This window comes from Eubalaena glacialis, chromosome 1 (genome assembly GCF_028564815.1).
Source record: "Eubalaena glacialis isolate mEubGla1 chromosome 1, mEubGla1.1.hap2.+ XY, whole genome shotgun sequence".
Lineage (NCBI taxonomy): Eukaryota > Metazoa > Chordata > Mammalia > Artiodactyla > Balaenidae > Eubalaena > Eubalaena glacialis.
This window is the reverse complement of record NC_083716.1, coordinates 63187485-63201486: the sequence shown is the minus strand read 5'-3', so window position 1 is coordinate 63201486 and position 14002 is coordinate 63187485. Positions and strand designations below refer to the sequence as shown.

General features: G+C 55.5%; 1 protein-coding gene across 1 annotated transcript in view; it reads left to right on the top strand.

Moving 5' to 3' along the window:
- CDH23 (cadherin related 23) overlaps positions 1-14002 on the top strand; it is a 428638-nt gene that overhangs the window by 337801 nt on the left and 76835 nt on the right. Inside the window, exons 29-34 of the mRNA XM_061181180.1 lie at positions 4959-5019; positions 5989-6137; positions 10377-10512; positions 12062-12450; positions 13312-13413; positions 13741-13743. Coding sequence (XP_061037163.1) covers positions 4959-5019; positions 5989-6137; positions 10377-10512; positions 12062-12450; positions 13312-13413; positions 13741-13743 — 840 coding nt within the window. The remainder of the gene's footprint in view (positions 1-4958; positions 5020-5988; positions 6138-10376; positions 10513-12061; positions 12451-13311; positions 13414-13740; positions 13744-14002) is intronic.

Below are 14002 nucleotides of genomic sequence, written 5' to 3'. Positions count from 1 at the left end.
TGGTGCTTCCTGAGGAAGACCAACCTGCTCCCTTGACAAGTGAGGAAACTGAGGCCCAAATAAGGGACTGCCAAGGTCACACTGTGAGCCAGTGGGCAAGCAAGGCCAGAAGCAGGTTTCCTGACTCCTGGCCCAGTGGCCTTGCCACCCCGTTGGCTCCCAACTCTCTCCCAGGACTCCCTGAGCAGCTCTGAGAACAGGTGGGGAAGAACCCACAGAGAGCAACTGAGTTGACAAGATGGGGCTCGAAACCCTGACATAGTCACCTGTTATCACTTAGGATCATCCCACTAGAGGGAGGACGGCAGGTGGTCCTTGTAGCTGGAAAATCAAGCTGAGCTTTTGGTTGCAAATTAAAATGCTTACAGAGCCCAGATGGTAGATAACGTGTGACCAGCGGGACAGGTGGGCAGGCCTACCTGGAGAGCAGAGGCAGAGGGGCCTCGGCCAGGCTGATGGAATGCCGGAAGGCAAGCCACTGTGGTCCCCTTCCAGGTTCCCAAGAGAAGCCAGAAATCTGGATTTTTTAAGCGAACGTTCCTGATGTTTAAATATTGGCAACTAATTCAAATCTGTTTGAGAGAGAGAGGGGGAAGAAAAAGACACTGCAAAGGACAGACAAACTTGATTTTTTTACAAATCGAAATGAATTTTCAGATATTTAAAATACTACAACAGGCCAAACAAAATATATAAGGAGGCTACATCCAGCTTCCAGGCCAGCATTTGTGATCTTTGATTTCTACAGACACAGGACAGGAAATCCAAAAGGGGGGTCTAATAAGAAATAACCATTTATTTCTCTTTGACCTTGGAGACTTTCATGAGCCTGATGGGTAACAGATTTCCCTCCTTTTCCCAACTTGCAGCTTATTCTAACTCAGTCAAGGTCTGGCACCAACACTAGGCAGGAGGAAGGGCTTTAGGTCGTGCCGAGGCTCTGCATGTGGGCTGCAGAGTCCAAATCAGCAGGCAGAGGGGAGTGGAGAGGGGCGGCCCAGCCCCACGCTCCCCAGGCACTCACCAGCAGCCACACAGGACCTAACTCCTGGCTGCCTGTACACAGCCTCCTCCCGCCTGCAGCCTCCCCTGTGCCCAGCGACAGAGGGCATCCAGTGCACCCCACCCCCCACCCACCCAGCTCCCACCACCACTCCTTCCAGCATTTCCAGACAGGACATGACCCCTCCCAGCTCCCAGATGGAAACTCTGATGCCCATCTAGCTGCCCAGGGCCTCCACCTCTCAAGCATCAGGCCTAGAGAGCGCTCCGGCCAGGCCATACGTGGGTTGGCCCTTCCTTGAATCTGAGCAGGGAGAAAGGATGGGGTGTGCCCACCACCATGTCCCATGGGGAGAAAACTGCCCGTCCGTCTATCCTACCCAGGGCAGTGCTTGGCTGGGAGTAAGAAAAGGGCAGTCGGAAGTGGGAGAAGTCTCAATCCTACTAGTCCTAATGTTATTTCAAAGCCTTCCAATGGATCTGGAGACCCTATCAGGCCAGCAAAGCAGGTCCAGGCTTCAGTCTTTGGGGCAGCGCTTTAAAAAAAGATAAGTGAGGCTATAATTAGCATTTGAGTATTTTCCTTCAAAGCAAGAGGTTCCAAAGTGCTTGAAAACATCAAGCCGTCCCCCCTGGGACGCACAGCAAAGCCAGCTGCAGGCCCCCTTGATACCCTCTCTGAGCAGCCAGCAGGTGCCAGTGGTTCCGGGGAAAGGAGACCTCCTCAGACCAAGGCTAGGAATGATCTTGAGGGCAGCTGAAGCCTCTCCCTGCCTGCTGGAGTCCAAGGCATGCCGGCAGGCCTTGCTCTGGACATATCTCTGCAAGCTTAGTCTAGAACCTTCTTTCTTCATTCAGAGCTCCATAGAGCAGGGCACGCTGTGAGCAGAGGGGACTGACCTCAGCACAACTTTCTGTATAGCCTCGGACTAACCACTGCTCCTACCTGGGCCTTTCCGCTCTCCAGAAAAGTGGAGGGATTCCCCAGGTCTGAGCACGCCCTCACATTCTCCCTAGAGTACCCCAGGAAGGGTGCAGCCCCACTTTCTTGCAGTCCCCCAGCACTGACCTCAGAGCCAGCCCTCAGCAGTCCCCAGCCGGGCGGAGAGGTCTTCTCAGCTGTCCAAGGGAGGCCCCAGGAGCACCGGGCACCACTGTGACGCAACCTGCCCTAGGCTCTGCCTTGCCCTGTGCCCCTCAGCCAGCCAGGCAGAGTGGCCTTCGCCCCTCACTCTCCAGTTAGACCTGGCTTTGTCTGGAAGAGCCTGGGCCCTGCCTTGGGGGAGGGGACAGCCAGGAGGGTAGGGATGGCAACTGGGCTGGGAGAGGGGAGCGTTGCAGAGGAGTTGGGAGCTCCCGAGCCTTCCCACGGCCTCACTCCAGCCTGTCTCCTTGGAGCCCTCTGGAGGGGCGGAGGCACTGGGGGGGATGCAGGGGGAGGGTTTCCCTGCCTCTGCACCCACAGCTCTCACCTTCCCGTTGGACGTTTGAATAGTATGGTCAGGGGCAGCCAGCGGGTTGCTATTCAGTGCCTGCCAGCCTTCAGGTTACCAGGGAGAGGGGCTACAAGCCACACAGCGGGAGGGGAACAGGCAGAGAGATGGGCCCTGGCAACCCCCAGGCCCCCCTCCCCTCAGCTTCCCAGCAAAGCACCCTCCCTTTGAGGGCATCTGGCTGCAGAAGTGAGGGAGAGAGGCATTTTCAAAGGTCAGAGAGATAACAGGGCAGAAAGCACAGGATTGAGAGGCAGCCAGGTCTGTGCTGCTTGTAGTTTGGGTGGGCCCTTGGAGACCCTCCAGGCAGTGGCACACACACACACACACACACACACACACACACACACACACACCCCTCCCCCTCCCCCAGCCTCCTTTCTTCCTGGAAGCCAGCATTTCCCTGGCAACCAGCTGCCTGCTTAGGAGCCTAAGTCTTAAGCAGCATTCCCATCAAGGACCCCCAAGCTCCCAGAAATATAACACGGATGGGGGGAGTTGTGGATCTGCCCAAGACCTGAGCCTGGGGTCCACCTGCTTGTTTTGGAGCCTCAGTTTTTGGCATTTAGCTCTTCCCTACTGCCCTTAGCCCTTGACAACAAAAGAAGCATCCTCTGCATAGCCCCAAATGGATAGGATTGTCAAAGTCCATTAGACGACTGAGGGGTCATCTCGTCCATCCCCCTGTCTCTCAGATAATGAAACTGAGATCTAAAGAGGTGTGACCTGGCCAGCAAGGCCAGCGAGTTAGTGGTGGAATTTGGTGCTTTCCCTGAAAAGAGTGGGCAGGCATGGGCACCAGGCATCTGGTGCTATGAGCTGCATCAGCCCAAGGATGTTCCCAGTGCCCAGAGCTCCCACTGGGATTCCTGCATCTTACACCTCGCCCTTCAGTGAACCTCATTTTCCTTCACCTTCTCTTCCCAAGCTGACTGCACACCTCATCTATGGCCTCCATTTTTCTTAGATGGTAGGAGGCAACACTCCCAGGGTGGTGCAGGCTGCCAGGGGAAGTCCCACCACGGATGGAAGACACCCAAGGGCACCCACTGGACAGCTTGGCCCTCTCCCCTGTCCTGAGCCCTTCCAGATCCGGACTGTTGAAGTGCCCCCACTACATCCCTCCACCTATTAGCTCTTAAGACTTCTCATGGGAGAGAAGAAGAACTCCACAGCAAGGGGCAACCCAGCCATACCACCTCCAGTATAAATCAAGAGGGCCTCCCAGGAAAAGGTGGCCTATCTCATAATGTCCAACCTTCACCATCTATCTCTGCACCAGGCATCAGACCAGATGCTTTGCAGAGATTATTTCTAATCTTCCCATCAACCCCACAAGGTTGGTTATCATTGTACCTACTGAGGCTCAGTGGGGTTACGTATCCATGGCCACATAACCAGTAAGTGACAAAGCCAGGATTCATGCTTAGGTCTTCCTGACCCAGACCCTCTGTTCCTTTCACACCAACAGACTTCCCCTCCTCCCCACCATCAACACACTTTTCAAAATCCTTAGACACACAGCACAGGGTTGAAGTGATTGGCAGAGACAAGAGGGCAGATCCAGAAGAAGTGGGAGGGTCCCAGGCATTATAAAGCAAGTCACACGTACTGTGGCCCCATGGGAGCCTGCCCAGGCAGGCAGGCTCGGGCCTCTCTCTGCATCACTTTGCAGGGGAGTTCTCTACTCCTTTCCGGTATGTGGCGGGTAGAGGAGGTGTTCAGCTCGCAGTTTGACAGGACACACCTCAGGGCCAGCTGTGACTGCCAACAGCCTCAAGGCCAGACTCCTTGTCAAAAGGGCTAAGCACTGGGCATTCTCAGAGCGAGAGCAGCATACCCCCAAGTCCCCCTGGAGATAGTCCATAAGCTTGAGGTACAGCCAAGCAAGCTGGGTGGGCTGGAATACACTGGAATGATCCTGGTGTGAATGGATATGGAACCTTTGGGAGGTGGGATTTCTGGGTCTCCCCAGTGTGGCTGTTATAGTATACAGTGCCTGGCTGGGAGCCCGTGTGACTAGAATAGCTTCAGACCAAGGAAGTGTGGGCAAGGAGCAGTCATGCAATCCACCTACCCCAGGTGAGGCTCCTGGAATCTCAAAAGGCTGAAGGAGGGAACTGTGGAGGGCTGAGCTAGTCAAGCCTGGATCCAGAGACCTGCAGCGCTGTCACCCACCTTCTCCTCCGTGCTCCCCGAGAACCTGGAAGAGGGTCAGGGAACAGAGCTGTCAGGTGCCTCGCCATGGACAGGGCAGCATGGGGCCATCAGCAGACAGGTTTCCTAGTGGGGTATGAGAAAGATGTGTCCCTCTCCTCTCCCACACCCCCAGCCTCGTGGGAAACCATGGGTTTAGGCAGGATGGGCTGGGAGTGGTGTGAGGGAAGGGGAGGGGCTCCACAAACACCTTCTCTGCCTGTGGGTGGAATTCAAGGAGTAACCACGTGTCTCATTCTCCCTCAGCTAAAAGCCACGGATGCGGACGAGGGCGAGTTTGGGCGTGTGTGGTACCGCATCCTTCACGGTGAGTGGGCTGCCCTAGGATGGCGGGGCGGGGGGCTGGCCCTCCTGCCCTGGGGGTAGCAGAGCTTCTCTAGGCTGCCAAGGGTTTGGGAGGTGCAGCCAGAGAGGCCCCAAGCACTATACACACAGGGCGGGCAGGTCAGAGGGAGGAACCAGGGATGTTCTCCAGTCATTTGCACCAAGTTGGTTGTATTTTTAAGTGAGGATGCATTCGATTGCTATGCTCCCTAAGTTCCTCATGTCCCATGGTGGGATATCACCCTGACAGAGGGGGCCTTGGGGACCAAGGCAGCCCCTGGCAGTGAGCTCCCAAGAGATTGAGCCTCATTGGCCCAACATGTATCATGTGCCCATCCCTGAACCAATCACTATGGCCTTGGACACTAGGACAGCCCCCCAGTGAGCTCCCCAGAGTGAGTCTCACTAGACCAACTGGAATCATGGGACCATGCCTGAACCAATCACTATGGCCAGAGACTAAAATGTGCTGATCTGCTCACTTCTGGAATCAGGGGTGAAATCACCCCTATGCAAAGCACACGGACTGAGAGTGGAGGTGGGTGGATCCCAAAGGAATATCAGCGTCCACAACATGAGGAAATGGGAGCTTCCCCACTAAAACCCCAACAGAGAATTTGATTTGGGTTCTTTTCTTTGTAATGCCCCAGAGTCCTCTGAAATATTGAATCTACTGACACCGCTGGGTATGGGGGTCTCAGGGGATCTCCACGCCTTCCATAGGGGTCACAGAGTGAGCATCTGCCCCCTCCCTCAAATCCTGCTAGGCCAGGGCAGCATCAGGCAGAGGCTTCTTTGCCACTTCGGGTTTCAGCCAAGCTCCTAAGACCTCGGGGCAGGGTCTTCATTCTGTGGGTCTGGGCTCCCCAGCTTCCCTCCCACCACCACCACAATCCCACAAGCATCCTACTCCAGGGCAGAGTCCATGCATATCATCTATCCCTCCACGCAGGTAACCATGGCAACAACTTCCGGATCCATGTCAGCAATGGGCTTCTAATGCGAGGGCCCCGGCCCCTAGACCGGGAGCGGAACTCGTCCCACGTTCTTACAGTGGAGGCCTACAACCATGACCTGGGCCCCATGCGGAGCTCCGTCAGGGTGAGGCTGGGGGCGCTCGGGCCGGGCGTGTGGGTGGTGGGGATGTGCCCTGGGACAGCTCTCGGTGAAGCCCTGCATCCTGTTCAGCGCTGACCTCAGGGCTGGGCCAAGGCCTCAGGTGGGCCAGAGTTGGCCACCAGTTGGGACCCAGTGGGGGCAGGGCCACCCCCTAGTTTAGGTGCCAAATGACACCTGGAGCTCAGGTACAGTGGGGGAGCCTGGGATCTTGGATGTGTCATTTTGCTCTAAGCCTCAGTTTCTCCAGATGTAGAAAGGGGTCAGTGATACTGATGTCTATCCTAAGGGCTGAGGTGTCCTTACTATACTAACCCTCTGCATCCACACGACTCTCTAGGGTGGGCCAGGGAAATCTCACATACGTGATCTTGGAGCTGTAGATGCTGCCAACTTCATTTTACAAATGAGGAGACTGAGGCACAGAAAAGTCACTCGTGATAGAACCAGGACTTGAGCCCAGGTCTTTGAGTCCAAGTTCGGTGTTCTTTCCATTGGAAGTGTCCCCCAGATATTCCAGTCAGCACTCCCAACTGCCCCATCAGATATATTCTCTTCTGCCCACCCTCACTCACCTCGGGCCTCTCCCCTGTGGAGCTAAAATCAAATCGACCTTAATCTTCCTGAATGGCCAAAAATATGCACCCAGATATTCCGCTGGCCGGGCTGGTTGATGTACTCTCCTGCCCTGTAACAAGAGGATGACTGAGATGAATGAGGTAACCTTCAAGTCACCCCCGTCCTACCCCCACTGCACACTCAGCTGCTCACAGCCCCTTCCCCTTAACCGGATGGAAAGTGAGTCAGACCCTAGAGGTGAAGAGTAGGAGGAAGGTGGGAAAAGATGGGGTGGGGAGCAAGCAGGGACTTTTACCCAGAACTGAGTGGGGCTGAATCAGCTCCTCTTATCGGCCCATCTCCACCCCGCTGTTTCCCTCCGACTGGAAACAGTGAACAGAAGCCTGCCTCGGGTCACCATCACGAAGGAGGTGCTGGGGAGCGGGTGACTCAGCCTTGGCCCATCTTCTGCTGTTGCCCCCGCAGCTCTGCCCCAGGAGGAGATGGGAAGAGAAACCTGGGTCCTTTTAGGCTGCCCCTCTAAGTGAGATCTTCCCAGATGGAGATGACTTGGGGGGGGTCAGATCCCTCGGGTATTTATACCTTGGGGCTGCTTGATTCCAGGGCCCTGGTGACTGAGGGTGAGACAGTTACCCAAATGTGCACCAAGGCAGCCCCACACAGCCACGCTCACCTGCATGACTGCGAGATATTAAATCAGCACGTGAATTACGTATTGAACTCATTTAAGCCTCATAAAAACCCCATGAGGTAGGCACTGTTATTATACCCATTTTATAGATGAGGAGATTGAGGCAAGGAGGGCTTGGCCAATGTGTTTAGGGTCACATGGCAGTAAGGGTAGACAGAGCCAGGCTTCACACCCAGGCAGTCAGCTCAGAGCTGTTCTCTTAACCACGGTACTATGCTGCCTCACGGAAGGTTCCAGAGCCCAGAGACCACTGCTGCCTTATCCCCAAAGAGTCATTTTTAAGGTGGGAATTTGGTTGCTGGCCCTAGGGCCAGAATTTGATGGCCCTTACAGTACCCAGCTCCCGCATCCCTGAGCCCTGGGAAAGCTGGGGACCTTCCTGAAGACAGTATAGGGACTCCCTGGACTCATTTTCCCAGCAGCAGCAGACCTGGCTTGTAGGGACAATCCATATTCTCCTGTTCCTGCTTCAGAGACCAGGACAGCACAGATGAGGGGCCAGGGAGTGTGAAGTGAAACGGTCCTCGTAGAGACTGGGGCCTCACGTGCACACTGCGCATGTGCGCACACACACACATCTCCTGCCTCGTCCCCTTTGGATGGCACAGCATTGGACAGAGGGTGGGGCTGGGAACCCAGGGAGCCCGGTAGCTCAGTTGCTGAGCCTTCCTGCTCAGCAAGAACTTGGCCGACCTGGCTGTTTCCTGTACATCTGTGTCTCTCAGGTTTGCAAACCACACACCATTTTACCTCCTGTCTCTGCTGCTAAAAACAAGGCTGAAACCGGTTAGAGGACAGTGGCATGCAGCCAGTCTCACGGAGGACCACACCCAGGCTCCATGCCACCTCCCTCTGTTTATTGCACTGTCAGACTAGCCCAGTGTTTTCCCCACGACCCTTGGAGTCAAGGCCATTTGGACAAGCAGACTTGGGAAGGGGAAGGTTCACAGTTTCAAAAGATGGATGGGCAGCTTCTGTTTACAGCAAGAGAGTTCCTGAAATTCATCCGTGCAAATCCCCCCCACACCCACCCACCCCACCCAGGATCTCCCCAGCCAAGTTCTTGGTGAAGCCAGACTTAGAAGATTCTGGCTTGTGAGCAGCTGTGCTCTGAAGTAGGCACGCTAGTTTGCATAGTGGGTTCTGGGTGTCTGGACATGAAAATTTGATGACATAGCAGGGCTACACGGGCCCCAAGAGCAGGGAAGTAGAGAAACCTTAACCCCCATAAACTTCTCCTCCCCACTGGCTCTGCCACCCCACTCACCTCACAGTTCTCCACTGGTCAGGGCACCATTTCCACTTATACCAACGGAAGCCCCTTCCCTTCTGTCCAGCTAATTCCCAGCTAACCCTGGAAGAGAAGCTGGGGCTGATCTGAGAGGCAGTGATCAGATCAGAAACCAAATATGCGTGCTCTCAGATGGGGCCTCGTGCCGCCATCGGTGCTGGTGACGACACATGTGAAATCCGTGCCGCACGTCATTGCCCCTACCCCATTGGCTCCCCACCCGCTCTGCTGACCAGTTCCTGCTGGCCCTGGCTCTTTTAGACTGGAAGTAGGGTATCTCTCCTGTTTTGGGGCCAGCTCATCCCCAGGATATAGCAAAGAGTGGTAGGGTTGCTAGACCGGGAACCAGGAGAAGCCCCACTCTCTTTCCAGCTCTCGGTGACCATGAGGCCTCGGGCAAGTCCCTCCCCATCTTTGGACCTCTGTTCCCTCATCTGGGAAAAGAGGCAGGAGCCCTGGGCCTCCTTGAGTGCCACCACTCTCTGGTCTCTGCCTATAACGCCTCTCCCCACCACACTGATCCTTCTAGACACAGCCCTGGTCCTGCCCATACCTGGACCAGACCCTCCCGTGCTCCTGTGTGTGTTGGGGGGATGGAGGTGCACAAAAAGAAGGGTGGGGTGCTGATCTCTATCTGTAACATCTCTCTCCATAAACATCTTTTGAACTGTTTTTTTGTTGTTGTTGTTATGTAAGACGTACATGTTCATTAAAGAGAAATTAGAAAATGTAAATAAGCAGTGATGAAAATTATGCATAATTCCACAATTCAGACATAGCCACTGTCTTGGGCAGGGTCTGCAGAAGCAAATCCTGAGACAAGGATTGGTGTGAAAGTGATGAGTGGGAAGTATAGGAAGTGTTCCCAGGAAAAGCCGGAAGGGGCTTGCGACCAGGAAGGAAAGGCAGCCAGCAAAGTGGAACACAGGAAACTGTGACTCAGTCCCACAGCGAGCTCTGGAGAGAGTCATCTCAGCTGCCCGTCAGTCAGTGGCTACGGGCTGCCTTAGCCAGTGTGGGACGTAATTCCCAGGCACCTCCGGCTCTCTGGGCGTCTCTGGCTCCGGCAGCAGCGGGGGCTGGGGTTAGTCCCCAACAAAGAACCACAGTTCTGGCCGCTGGCAGTGAGAGCACCAGAGAAAGCACAGGAGAATCTAGAGTAGTCCGAGCACCAGCATCCTCTGCTACCACCATACTTAACGTTTTCATTTCTGTTCTCGCAGATGTATCTTGATAGTTGAATGGGGTCCCTTTAAACTTTTCAGGCACTTTTGCAAGGCCCTGGCTCATTTTGTCTTCATAACCATCCTTGGAGTGGCACAGGGCGTGAACTGTTAAATTGATGTTACCGGTTCATAGCTGAGAAATTGGACCGCCCAAGTTTCACTAATCAGCCACAGGTTCCCACAGGATTTGCCTCAGAGCCAAGAGCAAGACAAAGTTTGTTCTCTAACATGATATTTAAGCACCTGCCATGCGCCAGATACTGTGCAAGGCGGGGGAACACGGTGACCAACGGGACAGCCCTAGGCCCTCCGTAGGGAGCTCACAGCTGGCCCAGGAGAGCAGTGACCAGACACGCAGGCTCGGGTGGGCACAGCCCTGGGCTTGCCCAGCCCCCCCCCCCGACCCTGACCATTCATCCCTGGCCCGCCTCCTGCAGGTGATAGTGTACGTGGAGGATGTCAACGACGAGGCCCCAGTGTTCACGCAACAGCAGTACAGCCGCCTGGGGCTTCGCGAGACAGCGGGCATCGGCACGTCGGTCATCGTCGTCCGAGCCACGGACCGAGACACTGGTGAGGCTGGCAGGAGGCAGCCGGGGAGTCCATTCCCCAGCGTGACCCTCCCCGGCGCATGCCTCCCTCTCCCGCGGGGCCTGTCATCCTCGGGATGCCTCGGGCTCCCCCACTGAGTGGCTCCCAGGTGGGGAGGGGCTCGTGGGAGAGTCTTGGTGGCATCCCCACCAGATTCCCAGTCCCAGGAGGATGGGAGTCAGGGGGAGTTGCCCTGGTTTCTGGGCAGAGAGAGGAGAGGTCACAAGCTTGGGAAGTCCGGATTTGTCATCCCAGAACCTGGCAGCTCCTGGCTAACCTTTGGGCTAAGGGCTAGGCAGGGCTGGGAGGGGTAAAGGACTTGTCCAAAAGCTGGCTGAGGCCTGCTCCTCCAGCCAGTGCAGCCCAGGGCCTGGCACACACACATTTCACAAGAGGCAGCGTCCTGTTCTACAGGGCTGTGGCCATCCCTGAAGGCAGCCCGGACCTCGCCAAAGGCCCCGAGCCCTAAAGGTGGCTACCGTTAGCAGCACAAAATGAAGGAGAAAGATGGCCAGGTCACTGTGACCCTCTTCACGGGGCCTGGCTGTCTGGGCCTGTGCCCTAGGCCAGGGATACAGCCAGGGAAAACCTCCTTCCTGTGCTTCTAATTTCCCAGCTCCTGCCCTTCTTTCATGTCAGCTGCTCTGGTGGCTCCCAACCCAGCCCCCGTCAGCATCCCCAGCTCACCTGGAGCACGGGATGGAGTAGAGGGAGAAATAGGCCTGAAAACTCCCGAGTGATTGTTCTCCCTTAATAAATGGCACCTTTATACAGTTCAGATCACATACATTGCTGGGGGCTAATGGTTCAAGACATTTTCTGGGTCAGGAATCTGTTTGAGAAACTAGTGAAATCTATGGATCCCTTCCCAGAAAGAATGCATGCCCAGAGTTTTGCAAATAATTTCAAGGAAGTCTGGGATTTCCTGAGTGATTTTATAATCATTCTCTTGGAAGTATGTGGACTTCAGCTAAGGAATCCCAACTCTAGCTCCTGGTTGAAGCGTGTATTCCAAGGCACAGGAATTGGGGGTGGAGGGAGTGGGGAGAACAGAGACAGGTGACCCTGGCACTGGAACCCTTTGGCTATAGGGACCAAATGAAGGCTTAGCCACTTCTGAGGATGCTGCCCAGGTCTAACGCTTTCTAAATCAAAGCCTCCACTACAAGGGATCCTTAATTTCCCCACCCTCTCCTTGTCCAGATACTCAAGGGAGGTGCTTGAGCTTGAATTTTACAGCTCCAGGAGCAGAACCAACCTGCTCTGGCATCTCTCTCATCTCAAGGCCAGGCCCCAGAGGGCGTCAACAGTGTGTGCTGGGCCTTGCCGTCCTTGACCTTGACCCTGTCCTCGGCAGTTTCTCTTGGGACAATCCGACCCAGAGGCGGGGGGTGGTGCACACTGGGTAGGTGAGCCAAGGCCTCTCACCCTGTCCCTCTGGGACAGCAGTGGGTGTGCTGGGGCAGCTTGTAAAGCCACAAGGCAGCCCACCCCCACCTGGGACTGCACAGCCTCTTGTGCCCTCCTGCAGGGGATGGTGGCCTGGTGAACTACCGCATCCTGTCAGGCGCGGAGGGGAAGTTCGAGATTGATGAGAGCACGGGGCTTGTTATCACCGTGGATTACCTGGACTACGAGACCAAGACCAGCTACCTGATGAACGTGTCCGCCTCCGACCAGGCACCCCCCTTCAACCAGGGCTTCTGCAGTGTCTACGTCACTCTGCTCAACGAGCTGGACGAAGCTGTGCAATTCTCCAATGCCTCCTACGAGGCTGCCATCTTGGAGAACCTGGCACTGGGCACTGAGATCGTGCGGGTCCAGGCCTACTCCATTGACAACCTCAACCAGATCACCTACCGCTTTGACGCCTACACCAGCGCCCAGGCCAAAGCCCTCTTCAAGATAGATGCCATCACGGTGAGGGATGGCACAGCAAGGGACAAGCACAGCAAGGGTTCTCTCTGAGGGCAGGAAGCTCAATTCCTGTAAAGCTAACCAGCGTTTATTGAGCTCCTTCTATATGCCCAGCACTCTCTTCTTTGTCATAAAGATAAACACCCCTGTAATACATCCCTTTAATATGCAGGGATAAGATAAAGTTTATACACAGGCAACCTACTGTCTTCTTGTTACTAGATAATGAAAGCTGCGCAAGTCATCGTGTTTCCCTTTTTACCGTGGTTCAGATATAAATTTCATGCTTCACTGCAGCAGCTGGTCTTAGTTAGGTGTCTGGTGCAGCGATGTCTTATCTACTGCCTGGATCTTACTCCTCCATTTTGCGTTAGTGTGTTTTCTCTCAGAATCCCTTCTTTGAAAATAATCAAGGTAATAATTGCTACAATGTGCCAGGCCTTGTTCCGGGGCATGCTGGGGACACAGAGATGAACAAGACCCTTCGCAGCCCTCAAAGAGCTCTCAGGCTAGGAGTAGAAGTGGGAATAATCAAGGATGCAGATCAGAGCATCACAAGGGAAGATATGAAAAGATCTACAATAGAGGTGTAATGGAGCGCCTCTGGGGCCCAAATAAAGAGAGTGATCGTACCTGGCTGGGGAAGCGGGAAGGCTGCATGGAAGAGGTAATATCCGAGTGGGATTGAGAGAGAAGTAGGATTTCAGCGGACAGAGCTTCACGGAGAAGTTATGCCAGCAGAGGGAGTAATGTGAAGGTGGGAAAGTGGACAGAATGTCCAGGGTTGGCAAGGAGTCTAGTTTGACCAGGGCACAGGACTGCTTGGGATACGATGTCACTGCCCATCTGACCCCCTCCCTGCAGGGTGTGATCACCGTCAAGGGCCTGGTGGACCGGGAGAAAGGTGACTTCTACACCTTGACGGTGGTGGCAGACGACGGCGGCCCCAAGGTGGACTCCACCGTGGTGAGTGGATCCCCGGCTGAGAGCCCCACGGGTACAGCCTGTCACCGCTCCAAGTCCCCCCAGACTGACATCTTCACCAGCCACCCAACATGCAGGCAGGCAGTGGGTGAGGGTTTAGGTAGCCCAGGGATGGCACTGCAGCCGGCCATGCCACACCTTCCCGGGCAGCCTGGGCAGGGCTGAGACCTCAGACGGGTGGGGGTGGGGGTGGGGTGGCATCCTCCGCAGACCACTGCTTGGAGTGGGGCTGGAAGAGCTGGGGCTGCTAACCACCTGCATCTTTGCCTTTTCTCTCCCTTGGCCACCTCCTGCCGCCTCTGCCTACAGAAGGTGAGTAGCCCGTGGACTGGTGCCCTCCCCTGTGGGTTGTCTGTGGCCAGTGCTGGCTTGGGCCCTGTGTGGCGCTGGGCCTTCCTGCCTCTCCTGGGGGAGAGGGCACGGGGACAGGACTGCAGCTGGTCCCTGCTCAGACCCCTCCCAAACTCCCCCGCCCATCCACTCTCACACCCGAGCCCAGGCCCCTCCCGAGCACGAACTCCACATCCAGCTCTGTCCCCTCTGCCCTCCTTGTCCTGTCAAGCCCCCCCAG